At 38.4% G+C, this 15,034-nt stretch overlaps 1 protein-coding gene across 1 annotated transcript in view; it reads left to right on the top strand.

Moving 5' to 3' along the window:
* The window catches only part of si:dkey-215k6.1 (transmembrane protein 132C), a 316,735-nt gene that overhangs the window by 138,476 nt on the left and 163,225 nt on the right, over positions 1-15,034 (top strand). The window contains exon 4 of the mRNA XM_038704606.1: positions 11,464-11,604. Within this exon, the coding sequence (XP_038560534.1) occupies positions 11,464-11,604 (141 nt within the window). The remainder of the gene's footprint in view (positions 1-11,463; positions 11,605-15,034) is intronic.

Genomic DNA, 15,034 nt, shown 5'->3' with positions numbered 1-15,034 from the left:
AAACCCTTGCCTTCCAATCTGTTCATCACTCCGACTTTAAAAAATACATACATTCAAGGCTTTACATTTAACATTTAACATTTAACTTCTGTAAAAATACACCCTAATTCCAGGCAAATAATCAGTAATTTAAACACAAAAAAAAATTATCATAAAGATAAAGATACATGTACAGTATACTTTCCTTAGTCTTAACTTAAACTTTATCTATACAACTGTATGCGCCTTTTATCTTTGTTGTTTTGTCTGTTTTGAGGAGTATTCCTTGTAAGTTTCCTTTTAAAAAAAGACTTTAAGCAGCCTTTTGTAAAATAAGAGTAAATGAAATGTTTCCCTTTCATCACAGCCTTGATGTAACAGTAATCTAATGAGCCGAGAATTATGCATGATCACAGGTGGAGAACTTCTTGTTGTAGCACCAACTTGGCAACCTGTTAAGACTTTGTAACTAAAATTACTTTCTCACATTTTCAATTTGTTGACAGATTGTGACTAACAATGTAACCCTGACTCTTCTCAGTCACAACAACAGATTGTTTTGCCTCCGCCTCTCAGAAAGCAGGAAAAACAAAAAACACGATTTTAATGATTTGACAGTTCTCATTTAAATGCCACTCATGTTCAATGATGTCAGCTTCTCCAGAATATTTTGTGGGATACGCAGGTGGTGTGTTGCATTTTGTTGAACATCTGTCTAAGGTTCTAAAGACTTGCTGCCATTTCACTCATCATTGCTGCTGCTGTTGTTTCTTTAAGTCATGAAATATCAATGAGGGTAGCGATTTAAACTATGGGCAACCTCGGCAAACTTTTTTTTTTTACAATGATTATTTTCCATGTGAAAATATATTTTCCATTTGATGGAGATGTTGCCTCGTCTGAGCTGGATTACAAGTTTTAACAATCATCCATAAAGTTTTTGACTACAAACAGCACCTCACAAAAGTGAGTACACCCCTCACATTTTTATAAATATTTGATTATATCTTTTCATGTGACAACACTGTATCAATGTAAATTTGCTGTCCCCTCAGGGACAGGGGTGTACTCACTTTTGTTGCCAGTGGTTTAAACATAATTGGCAGTGTGATGTGTTATTTTGAGGGGACAGCAAATTTACACTGTTATACAAGCTGTACACTCACTACTTTACATTGTAGCAAAGTGTCATTTCTTCAGTGTTGTCACATGAACAGATATAATCAAATATTTACAGAAATATAAGGGGTGTATTAACTTTTGTGAGATACTATACTCCTACTAGAGCTACTACTGTCGTTGGCTTCTACCACAGGAGGAATATTTGAGGTGGTTATTTGAGAGACAACAGAGTTTAAATGTATTGTACTGAAAGGATTTTTCCCTACATTGCTTTAATTACATTTAGGAATTCTTACAAAATCTTGGTTTAATTTGGATGCAGGATAAACGCATTTAGCTCCATGTCAACAGCGCTTCTTACAGCATCCTTCCCTCAAAACATCTGTTCCAACAGCAACTTCAGACACACAATATGTCTTCTTTTACTTTTGTCTCTTAGACACATCTGCTACTGTACATGCAGCAACATTTACTGACACATAGCATATGGCTCAGGGTCTGCTCTTTTGTTTTTGAGAAGAATGCCTCATGGGTTTGCATTTACATTTTAGGCATTTAGCTGACACTTTCATCCAGAGCGGCATGACAATGAGTCCAAATGTAGATTAAGCTTCAGTTCCTTGAACTTTACACGAAACCAACAGTGTTGAGTGCAAGGCTCAAAAGCTATGGATTCCTGTAAACATAGAATAAAAGTATAAGGAAAGAAAGAACAAGCTTAGTGGCAGTTCTAGACAAATTTTATTGAGGGGACCAGGCTGGGGGCAGTTGTTTTGTCAGGGGGGCACATTCAATCCGGGGCAACAGAGACAAAGGCGAGCTTTCAAAATGTCATGTTTAGTATATAATGTAATGTTTTAGTATGTTTCAGTAGCTTACAGTTATTTGTTTCAGTAACAGGATCTTTTCAGTGACTTATAGTTTTATTAAATAACATTGTTCAAAAAAAAATCCTGTTAACTCTAGCTAATGCAATGCATTATTAAATTGTTATGATAATAATTTACCCTTTAAGGACGGGGACTGACAACAATTTCCTGCAATATCCGAAGACTATCCATGCAATGAAAACATGGATTACAAGGACAAAATATTGTCTACAATGCTGCATTCAGTTTAATGTATATTTTGAGTCAAGTGGATCTAACGCTGAGGTGAGCAATGTGTTAAACTGATTACAGTGATGTTGATTTTACTGTATCGATGGCATAGATATTTGTAGGAGCAGTTTACTTGAAAAATGTGACAGCTTGTCTAGATCTAGATTCCAAACAGAAACATGGATGACTAAGTTATCAACTACCTGGTCAGTTATAACATCGTCAGACTATCGCAAAATAATTGGGAAGGGAAACTATATGCACGTTTTGTTTAGACATTTTCAATTCAGTGCAATGAATAATACAAAGTTCAATAACATGTAATGTTAATGTTAGCCTATAAAAAGCGTTCTTATAATCCATGTGTTAGCTTGCTCTGCAAAAACCTTGTTGATAAAACAAAACTAAAACAACAGATGAAACAATCCACATGTTATATTTCATTTACTCTTGTAAAGTCCGCCTTCCAACGGCAGGGGGAACACTTTCTATCAGGGATAACCACCTTGGCACCACACCTGACAGTGCTGGTGTAATGTCCTAAAGGATCCGACTGGTTGAGACACATATGTTCCTTCTTTTGCATCAACGCCATATTGTCGCAAGGAAGATATATTACTATGATTATTGTAGATTATTGTTGTTCAGAGTGGGGCCATAGGGGGGTCCAAGGTCTGTGTTACAGGGGCACAGGCCCCTGTTGGCACCCCTCCCAAAACTGCCACAGAAGCTTACGAGAGAAGAAAAAGGAATCTTTATGTGCACTGATGAAAACCAAAGGAACTAAAGTTTTATGTGAATACTGTACTTAAGTGCATTTAACATGCCACTGATATGAAAAATAACTTACAAATAATTATGGTGATTTTGTCAGTTGTTCATAGTTGTGGTGCTATACCCATCAAATTGATTTTGATTGCCACATTGTTGGTAGCAGCTAACTTTAGCCTAGCTGAGTCTACAGGAGGTTCTGTTTTATTGATTGATTTGATTTAATAAGGGGATGCCCTTGTGATAACACCCGAGACATACTTGATCTAACACAACCTCTCTTTACATCCTCTCACATCCAAGACAGGTTATTACCTCGAGCATCTTTGTACATACATCCTTTGTAGCTCTACATTAGCAGGTATCATGGATTAGAGCACACATAACTTGTAATGCCATCGTCTGCAGATTGGGAATTGGTTTGAAGCTATGCTGCAGGTCTTTATTTTTTGGTTGTTTTTCTTTTTTCTTTTTAACAGCTACTTTGATAAAAACTTGAAAAATGTTGCTTCTAATCTGCTGCAGAATCACTCATAAAAAAACTGATAAAGTGAAAAAAAACATCAAAATAATGCATACCCCTTAGCGCATAACCCTTGAGGGCTAAAGATCTACTTTTCTATCCTAAAACATTGTTTATCAACTTGATGTTTGTGGGAATAACACATCCAAAACACTTTTAAGCCTTCATAGACTCACTAAACCCTCTGAGTTGGGTTCTTGCTGAAGAGATCTCAGTTTTTAGCCTTTTAAAGCCCACAGGCTCTAAACACACAAACATTTCAAGCAGGGCTTATGCTATAATGGGTGGTTCCCTGAAGTGTATAAATTTACTTCACTGGGGTCATTTGCAGAGGTTACATTGGTGAGGAGTTTCAGGGAATATAGCACATATAATAAAGTTCAGAAGAATCTTACTGGAATCCCTTGTAGCTGGCTATTTAGCCTTAGTTTGCTTGCTTGCGACCAGTTAAATAATTTGCACGACTAAAAGAATTAAATATATACATTAGCGGTACATTCATAAAATAACAGGTCAGAACCTTGCTTAAATTTGTTGCATTACAGACCTTTACTCACAACTCATGGCCAATCCATCCACGTGTTTTAGATGTCTGGCATTGCATCTTAGCTATTCGTCTCATGGAACAGATGTGCCTCTATTTCTACAAATGCCTAAATCCACATGGACTCCAAGACACTTACATGCAACCACTATTGTCATTTTTGTTTTTCTTCTTTTATGTGCTTAGAGAAGCTTAGTCTTTCAAAGCTGCCTTTCAAATAGCACAAACCTAATACTTTTTAAATGTTGTGACCATGTGAACTGTATTTATAATGATCAATCAAGGCCCCAATTTTGCACTGACCTTTCTGGTTTTACTATACATGAAAAATGTTTTGTCAATTTAATTTATGTTTTTAGTCTGCCTGGTAAAATTGTCAGTGTGCTGTCCTTTCAGCACCTCAGGAGCTGTGCTGCTGAAAGGTCAATTGGTGCTGAAAACAGTGACGTTTGTGACAAAGCCTTAAGTAGGTGTGGACTGAACTGTTGAACTCTTCAGTAGTTATATGTCTGACTCTCTCATCTCTCCCTCTCTACTCCTCCCCTCTTCTGTCTCTCTCTTCTCCTCTTCATCTGTTTCACTCTGAGTGTAAATCTGTCCTTCTATCAGCAGGTTCTCTTCATGGAATCCCATGTGTCCAGAGTTATCACTAACACTGCAGCGATTTACTCAGAGTTATACACTCACAAGTCTGCATGACCTTAAGTCAGTGCTGATTTTGCTTCTATGTAAAAGAGAGATACTGTGGCAATACGGTGTGTACTGGTGATCATGGCTACGCGTGTGTGTGCGTGCAAACCAAAGGCAAGACAAGTGTAGACTTCATCTCCTGACACATGTACAATCAGTTATAATAAATTGTAAAAGTGTTTTCTTTTTTCTCTTACACTGGAGAATTGAAGGTTTTAAACCAGGTTATGCAGTATTCAAAGGATATGGCTAAGTGTCGGAATTAATTGGACTTAAGTGATTCTTTTGTTATTCTTTTCGTGCGTATATTGCTTGCTTTCCTGGGTTACAAGTCCTGTGTGGAAAGGCTAAGCTATAAATATGCATTGCTTCATTCACATTCCTCTCATTCCTCATGTCTGTTCAACTGCTATGACATTTGTCAGTTTAGCTTTTTGGTGGTAAATAAAAATGTGGGTTAACTATGTTTTTGGTCACTCTTATGAGCTGAATGACTTTAAGAAATGTTACTTTACCCAACAAAGGTACTGAAGTGTGGTTATTTTTCTTTGAATTGATGACACCTATTCCACAATGGCATCTCTTACCTCAATCACCCAGCTGTCATTGATCTGAATTTTCAAAATATTTTGTGGAGACAGAGGCAAAATGCAGCAGAGATACAATCTGCATAAGTGAGACAAAGGGACCCTCTGGGGCATATAAAAATGACTACAAAAAAGAGAGACATATTCACAATGACAGAAGCACATTCTGCATTTAAACTTACAATTGTGATTTAAAAGAGCAAAGGAAAACTTTATTCACGGTGTAGCTTTTTGGCATAATGCCCTATTGCTTTTCCCCTCCACTTGCTTTTTATATTTCCACTTGGAAAACTAGTGTTGAAGTGCCTATAAACAAGGCCCAGCTCAAGAAAAAAAGGAAAAGAAAATCAATTGCAATGCTCTGTGAGCTACTCAATGGCCAACAGGACCAGACTGTAGCTGTGAAAGTCTGTAATATATGACTATGGGAACAACTGAGAAATAGATGGCCGAGTTAATGTTTCTGGTGTAAATAAAGTTTTAAGTGTATTGCCCTGCAATTGTTGTTGACATTCTTGTGTTGACATCATAGATTGATCACATAAGTGAAGCCAACAACACACCTGTCACCTGATACCTGTCCTGTTGATCATCGCCACCTTTTTCCAGGAAAAATGCCTAAAATAACATACCTAAAATGAATCAGGATTAACTCCTCAACCATTTGGCCGAGATGTCATGTCTCCTTTGAAAGGTCAGAAGCTAAGGAATATAAATCCATTGTACTACATCAATAATTAACATTTATTTTACCATTACAGACTAGATGCAATAAAGAAAAAATATGATATTTTCATCCTTGCCTGGTAAAAATATATATACTATATTATTACTATATTTTAAATGTAACATTGACAGGGGAAACATGTTTATTCTCTCTGGGACCCTCGACAAAACTGCCCGGCAACAATAATATCTTGGCCCGTGGCCAGGTGCTTTAATAGCGGTGTTGAAATAGATCTCATGACAGCAGCAGTTACTCACATAATCACTTCCTCTTTAGCGTTTTTGACTACAAAATAAATGCACAAGAAGCTTGATTACTGCAATGCTGTATTTGGAGTTGAACTGAGCTTTTATTTTGATTCTGAACGAATTCTGAATGAACAAAGCCTGCTTGACACACCTCTGAAAGAGCTGTCAGAAATCGTGATTCTCCTAAATGTCCTCTGCCTGGAGATACTGGGGAACTGTAAAAGTGTCCGTAGGTTGATGGATCAAATACCGAAACAAAATAGCGCATGCCGTGATCTGAGAAACATTTGTTGCAGTATCCAATTGTTGAAGAGAGAAAAAAAAGTTGTCCCAAGGTGGGATTAAAGACTCAACCCTTAGGTTGCAAGTCCTGCACCTTACCTAACCAAAACCACATGTTGATGTGAGTCAATTTTATGGCTCCATATTCTTTTTGAAAATATTGCTCCGATGCAAAACATATTTGCCAACCCCTGCTGTATACTATTAATACTTCTTCTTCTTCTAACTTGTGTATTCAACATAGTGATAATTGTCTGCACTGCCTCAATTCTACCAGAAGTAGAACAAGAAGAACGTAGTGACTTTGTAGCGCTGTTTGTCTGTTTTCAGCTACTGTAGAAACATGACGATGCAACGTGGCGACGTCCATGGAAGGAGGTGGGGGAGCATCAATTGATCTAGTTTGAGCAGAACTTTTATTTGATACCATGGATGTCGATGTAGCGACTATGGGTCGGCCACCAGACCGCAATAAAGACTGTGTATTCCAAAGCAAAAAAAGGCAAGATAATGCAGGCACACAGCTCCAAGGAATTTCACAATAATCAAGATGGTGCCCGAAATATTTTTAGAAACAAATCAGCTGATTTTTGGACTGAAAACGGCGAAAACAGCTCAAGTAAGACAGCGGTTGTAATTGAATATGTATATTGGCACATTTGTTGTTACTGTTATCCAGCTAATTAGTCTGTAATTTTTTATTTGAGTGATGTGAGCTATACAGCTGATCTCATGGTTGGTTTGAGCTTCTAGCTGAGCCTCCTTGCTTCACAGAGGTGTGTAGCATGGTTAGGGTGATGCAATACTAGTTTCAGACATGAATTTCCCATTTGCATTTTGCACGAAAATCGCGTGCTGCCCCCGGTACAGGGGGCGTCGGGGCTCAAGAGGTATATCTGTTGAGACTTATCAGAAACCAACAACAAAAGAGATAGGAATAAGGCAGAGATAGAGAGTACAGGGAGAAGTTTTGCTTGTCTTCCTGCATAACCTAAAAAAACAGACAAAGAAAAAAAGACAGACACTTGTCAGGCTCTGTTGCTATACACAGATCTGACAGAAGCAGCTTAGGGACGCAGCCTTGTCCGTCATCCTGCTTGTTGACAGACATGAACACACACAGGCAAGCACACACATGTATAAGTCTCGACAGATGCACCAAGAGACAGCAGTGTTCTTTTCTTACATATGTGTGGGTTGAGGTTATGTATGTTCATTGTCCAAAGCATAAAGCTAAATCAATCTACCTTTCCCCTCAATTATCTATCTATTATCTCTGAATTTAAGGGGTAAACACTAACAGACACAGACAACCTCTGACTAGACTCATTTTATATTCACTCCTTTTCCTTTTGACTGAACACTACACTTGTTTTTGACGTGAGGGTTTTAGACCCTTGGCAGAACATCGCGAAGAGTTAAAAGGGATGTAGGGTTGTTTATAGAAAGCCAAAAGTCTTTAATTTTGGAGATCCATCCATCCATCGTCAACCGCTTATCCTGTGTACAGGGTCTCGCATTTTGCAGATAAATGTCAGTTTTTTGTGAAATAACGGCTATTTTGAGACTTAAGGTAAGAGTAAGGAAAAAAGTCACTTCTCTTTTTACACACAGTAAGAGTCATACAAGCAAAAAAGTTTAAAAACATACATACAATACATTCTGTTTTTGCAACATGTCCTCATACATTAAAGGTTCAGTATGTAAGTTTTACTGGCATCTAGTGGTGAGGGTTGCAAATTGCAACCAGTGGTTCATGGTGCACTCACGTGCTCCTCGGATGGTCCCATTTCCTGAGTTGTGAAGTTGCTCTTCCGCCTTCGGTGTGTGTTTATGTGCTCTTAAGTCGGAATGTGGCTCAGCATGGACACTACAACAAAGATGTGTTGGATTAACATTATCAGAGTACATAAACAACATGCAGATGTTTAGTTCACTCTACACGGACGGTAAACTAACCGTTGTAACCATGTTACAAATTTGCAAGTTTGCAAAATATGTTTATACAATATGTGATTTTGCACAAATCAAAGTTCTATATACTTCTTTATGTCCCATGTACACTTTATTTCTCTTTTTGCAATAAAGATTTAACGGTTCAATATGTAAGGTCTTGATACACCTCTAAAAACATTGTTATGGATATTATTATTATTTTCAGTAGAGCCTCCTAAATATTACACACTGACCCTTTAACAACTGAATAGATATTTTTTAAATGTTCTGTAAAAAAGACATCTAGGGAACTAAATCTACTAGAGAAACTAGTATAGAAATATTGTGGCTAAACGTAGATGTCTATTTACACATCCAACACACACAGAAACACCTTAGCATTTACTTGGAATTGTGTTTCTGCAAACTCAGTATTCACTCTCCTTCCCTGTTTTGGTCTCCACCAACTCCTGAGAGAAATGGCTGGCTCTTTAGTGCTAAATGCTCCACTATGCTAACCTTATTTGCGGTGCTGGGCAGCGTACAACAGATTTATTAGAGCTCTTTTGCTGAAAACAGCTGCCTGCCTGGGCTAGAAACGAGGTCGATGAGAGCATTGAGAGTTAACTAAAACAGTTAAAGTTGCAGACTGTAAAACCAAAACAGTGACCTGAAAGACACTAAAATGCTCCAACAAACTGAGGGGAAATGCAGAATCAAGTGATAATTCTCTCCACCTTTCTCTTCAAGCATAGTTATTTTATATGACCCCTCGCACCACCGCAAGAAGTTGCTTGTCAGGAGAATGCAGGTTTTATTAAGCATTTGATGAAGCTGCAAATGCTGTTCTCTGGTGAGGGCAATCTCATAGTTGCAGTGAAGCAACACGAAAGAAAAGTGACATCAAAAGGTCGTCTATCCTGATCTGTGCTTTCTTGAAATTATCCAATTTAAATACCCTATAATTGCACAGAAAATAGATATTTTCTGCATATTTTGACATAGATAATTGTTGGAGTGTTTTGCTGTAACTTTTCATATGTCACTTGTAATAATTGGCAGTCATGGTCAAAATGATTGGTGACAGGCCTCTCTACTTTCTGTAATAATGGTGACTTTGGCCTAATGTTGGATGCAGTTTTACGCCTGTCACAGTTTGGGTTCTGGTTTGGTTTTTCTGAAGGAATGCATCTCTATTTAGGAGAATGGGGGGGGGGGGTTAGGTAGACAGAGGAGACAGAAAGAGAGAGGGATGGAGTGAAAGAAACAGGAAGCAAAACAATGTTGGTGAGCTTTTTTTGAGAGATTTTTTATTTTATGCAACATTCAGCTGGTGAATTATAAAAGAGATTTTTTGGGGGCCGCCCGTTATTTTATACTGTGTTGCTGTGCACACGCACACACACACCCACAGTATTTTACTTGGGAGCATGAACACGCCAGACTCAAAAATGTGTACACTGCCTTACTTGCAGACTTTTTTGCAACTTCACACTTCCTTTTCCCTCATTTTTCCCAACCGTAGCACAAAAAAAATCACATAACAATGGCAAACAAGGAAACATTTTTTTCCCTTCATATATATACAAAGAAAAAACATGGAAAATGAGTTCAGAGTGAAACAGAAAAAAGTGGGTTTTCAAGTTTTCACAAGAGGATTGTTCCCTTGCGCTAAACTCCAATAAGCATCTTGTTTAGATTATTATACAGCACATGCACACACACAGGTGCACAAATGCATACACACTCACAAACATATGTACAGAGAGCATGGCAAGGGACCGTCATGACATATTTGCAGGCAGTTTTTTGGCAAGACATGAAGCAAGACAGACACAAGAAAGTAATAATGAGAAAGCAGACAAAGAAGATTGGCAGTTTTTTTCCCCCCTTCTGTGTAGAGGAAAAACTTTATTAGACAGTACGGCTGTGTTGATATTTGTTGTTTGCCAGAAACAACTGTATGTGTGTTAATAAGAAATGCCGTAAACAAGCGTGCATGCGTGCCTATAAAGCGTGTTAATAAACTGAGGGAGGGTCTTGTCAAGGTGATAAATAGAACAAAACACACCGGGACGGATTAGAGAGAGAGGGAGAGGGAGGAAAGAAAATAAAGAGATTAACCATAGGATGCCTCGAGATTGAAGAATGGAGGAGGGGCAGAGGGAGGGATGGAATAAGAAATATAGGCAAGGAAGAAAGGGTGGAAGGAATAGAAGGAAATCACAGAGGGATGGATGAAAGGCTGAAAAGGATGAAAAGTTTTAGGAGGAGGTGGGGAAAAGTTATGAAAGAGGACACCTGGTAGGGAAAATAAAGGCGAGTGTGATACGTGAAATAAGGATAGAGGAACAGAAACATGGAGGACATGTGGAAGACAAGAATCTGAAGGATTGGGAAAAAGGGAAGGGGTATGAAGTCTAATGGAAAAGTGAAGGAAATATGAAAATAAGTTGGAGAAGAAGAAGCAGTTGAAAGGGAGTGGAAGAAGAGATGAGTGCAGAATAAACAGAAACAAAATCTCAGATCATATCACTAGGAAACTGGCAGTTCATTGTTGCCTTTCTCCTTTGCAAAATCACATTTTGTGCATTAGGTATAATCATCTGATCCTCCATGCACCACTTATTCTGGTAAAATTGTTAACTTTTATAAGAGCTTCTCTTGTAACTCCTTTGTTTCCCCCCACCAAAACATACTGTGGGAGGCGGCACCATGCTGCGTGAATCAATTTCAAAAGACATTTTAGACAAAGAGAGTATGGCACGTATCAGGGATTAAACAAAATCAGCGAGAAAATCGGGGCAGGGAAATTCCAAGCGAAGCAAATTCAATTTTAAGCAAATTCCCCCGAACTGTCACTGTGACAACTCAGCTTGTTTATGATGTGCTTATGTGAACTTTAGATTAACCTTGTTTTCCCTTTTCTTCCCTTCTCTTCATCCCTCTATGCAGGGTGTGGTTCCAGTCAGGCATCAACTTCCTGGCTGTAAAACCCAGCAACCTCGTCGCGTGGGAGATCAAACAGGAAATGGCACCGGGAAGCAGTTCATTGGCGGTGATGTGTCAGAGAAAGGCCTACTCCACAGCAGAGAGGTAGGTAGCTTATTCCTTTTGTATTTGAGGGTGCCTAAAATCAAAGCCATACGACCGTTAATAGTCTGCATTTTAGCAATGTGAATTCTTAGTTGTTTTCACAATGACAGTTTCTGCAACAAAGAACAAATGAAACCACAAGTATGTAGTACACATACACCCGGTCGACTGACATGCTGCAGCAGAATGCACTGACCCATGCATCATGCTAAATTTGCCATTCACTTGGTAATTGCTCTGTCTTTGTATGGTTGGTTATCTTATTTGTGTGTGTGAGTTTAGTTTGTGTCAGTAGGGTAAAACCAGCAACAGCAAAACAAACACACCAATATTTTTAGCTTGTTGCTAATGTGATTGGTGATACTTGACCCCGGTGCATGGTTATGTATGGTCATGAACTTGATACATAAAAAAAAAACGTTAACAAAGACAGACTGAATGTAATCAGTGTGGGTGATATGTCAATTTCCCATGGTTGTGAAAATCAAACTGAGATAGCAAACAGAGTTTAACTGGGTAACAGAGAAAAAGTGATTCAGCAACTATGTATAAATGTGAGCGGTACAAAAACAAGACAATGCATGAGGAAAACAAATTAAATGAGTTAAAAATAGCCCTGATACAGGAAATACCACTAGTTTGACTCACAAACTGTTACAGCTCAAAGCAAGCTCCAAGGACCCCAGTCAAAGAATTAAATTTAATATTAAGATATCCGTTATATGAAAAATGCCTATTCTGTGATTGACAGCTTGAAAAAGAAACACAGTGGGGCTGAATAGCTATTGTTATATCACTGTCACACCTTCAAGGGGAAACAAATCATTCTGGGGGGTTTTCTTGTGTATTTTTGTAGGTTGACTGATGTATTTCAGACCTTGTGTTGAGTGCAGTGTTCAGATTAGGTAGACTAAACTTTGATACATTCAAGTGACTAGAAAATTAACAGGACTCATTTACACATGGCCAATACTTGTAAAAAGGCTAATCTGTTTGTACAATTCACCATGCCGGCCACCATAGAAGGTGTAATAGGTGCAGTAATACTGCAAAAAAGAGTCCATTTTTAACATTTATCTAACCAGGGATGTATCACTTTTCATAAACACTCAGCTCACTCTCACAAAGTTACACACATTCACACTTGGACGCTGCCAAGTACGCTCTTCAGTCCGATCCACTGACAAAACCTAAAGCCTACACTGAAACAAAGAAATAAGTCAAATTAATTCTCTGAAGAAGTAACCCAAATTTTGCATGATAGGTGCAGGTTGAAAGCAAAACAATTCTACCTTTGCTCGCTCCGATAAATACTGCATGTGCACATCTGTTTATGTGGTGACTCAAATGCAGTCCAGACAACACATACACATTGCTCAGAGTGGCAATACTGAATGCAAGCTCTAGCATGTTAGCCAGTATTTTGCCAAATATAAAATACAGAATACTGTATTGGTTTGTGTATGTCTTGGTATCAGACAAAATCAGCTGGAAACTATTAGCCATGGCTGAATGGAAAGCTATTTGACATGTAAACCTCTCTTTTTTCACCTATCTTTCTATTCATAAATCTCTTTCTCCAACCTCATATTGGAGTGACTAAAGTCCCTCCCCCACTGTCTCTCATGACCCCCCTTTTTCCCTCTCTACTCTCTTTTTGTCTCTGCTGTTTGAGAGCAGTGCTGATAAATGACTTCATTGCATGAAACTATTATTGCAGGACACCAGCTCAATTAACACCACTTAGCTAGCCTTTCACCATGTCTAGCCTTGACTGATGGACAGCATCAGCAGGAACAGGTAACCCAAATATGGCACAGACGGAAATAAAACTGATGACACAACAGCTTTAAGCTTTTTAATTAAGAGCACAAAGTTTTTTATTAGAGGTTTTTCAAACTTTGAACCCAGTGTCTTCGTAGAGTGTAAACAGGAAGTACTGCTTGTCAAACTTACCATTCTCCCACAGCACATATACAGCATACAATGATAATGTCGGCAGGTTTGTATACAATGGTGACATGATTTTAGACAGAGAAAGAAAAAAAGCAGGCATCTCATTTCTAGCTTGTAACTATCTATTTTTCCAGCTCCTATTGGCATTAGCTGCTAGCTAGCTAATTAAGCTTACTTTAGTTTCACAAATTGGTTGAAAAAACTGACTGATTCTTTTCTGTCTCAGACTTACTTATATAAAATGAGAACTTGATGGCTAAATACACACACTGTTAAAAGAAAGAGGGTAAAGCTTCATGTCCTGGACAAAATTCATCATCCTCACAAGCTGATGATCCACAAAGACATCTGAATAAAGATCATCATTCTTGTCTGCATTGTGAAGTTAGTTAGTCTTAGTATTACAGTATAAGGAAAAATGTAAAATAAGATGGTTATTATGTTCTAACATAACCCTGTTTGGCTGATCGTTAGAAGTTTCAAACAAAATGTTTTTCTTTTAATGTTACAAGAGAAAAGGCATTTAGGATGAAGACTAACCAATGGGTGTTATGAATGTAATGCCATGTTTGCTGGTGTTGCTGGGAGTGTAAACTTCCTGAAATCCAATTAAAACCAGGAAAGAGCTACCAACATTACTGTAAATACCCAGAACTACTACACACTACATAAGCTAGTTGTTAACTGGGCTTTTATGAACATAACCTAGTTAACCCAAGTTAACGCTACTTAATGACATGTGCCTTGGAAGCAGAGCTCACTTACTAGGTAATAAACCAGATAACCTGACATACCAACCAATGTTTTTAGTTTGGGAAAAGCTAAAACAAGACTCTAGAGCGTTCTCAATGTCAGGGCGTCCAATACTGATGCTTTCATAAAAAGTGAAGTGTATTTGAGTAGACGTTCCGGGTGCGTCTCTATGAGACACTCCTGGATGCGTCTGTATGAACTGCTCTGGGTTAAAGGTGTTGAGAGCCCCCAAAGCCCCCTATCCTTACCACAACCATCAGAAATGTTGGTGGATGAACCTAAAACACTGACTTTATGCATGTCGTCTGGATTTCCCTGACACAGCTGATGTGCTAGCAGGTAGGGTTAGCCTCCTTTGTGTTGCTGTGGCGTAGCAAACAGTGGCATTTCATACGGACGCTGAAGGGTACCTTTAGCATAAAATAATTACGCTTTGTCACGCTGTCTGAAAGCGTTGGTAATGACGCACTGAGATGAGAACGCATTGGAGACTCCCTCAGGGTATCAAGAGCAATACCTTGCAACTCTGTAAATGCATAGTATTGAGTATTGTTCTTACTCCATACTCATGCACACCACTTTAGCATGTTAAAAAATCTAAACTTGACAGGCCTGCCTTTCCTGGTTATGGTTGCTAAGCTATGATTAGACAATTGTTGTTTGGGGAAGAGGTAAAACGAATGGTCAGCTGGTGGGTACTGGTTTGGATATTTCTTTAATG

Source organism: Micropterus salmoides, unplaced genomic scaffold, assembly GCF_014851395.1.
Source record: "Micropterus salmoides isolate LMB-PRFRI ecotype aquatic unplaced genomic scaffold, ASM1485139v1 Ms_hic_scaffold_7, whole genome shotgun sequence".
Lineage (NCBI taxonomy): Eukaryota > Metazoa > Chordata > Actinopteri > Centrarchiformes > Centrarchidae > Micropterus > Micropterus salmoides.
Note: the sequence above shows the minus strand (reverse complement) of the source record. Positions and strands in the feature narration are given on the sequence as shown.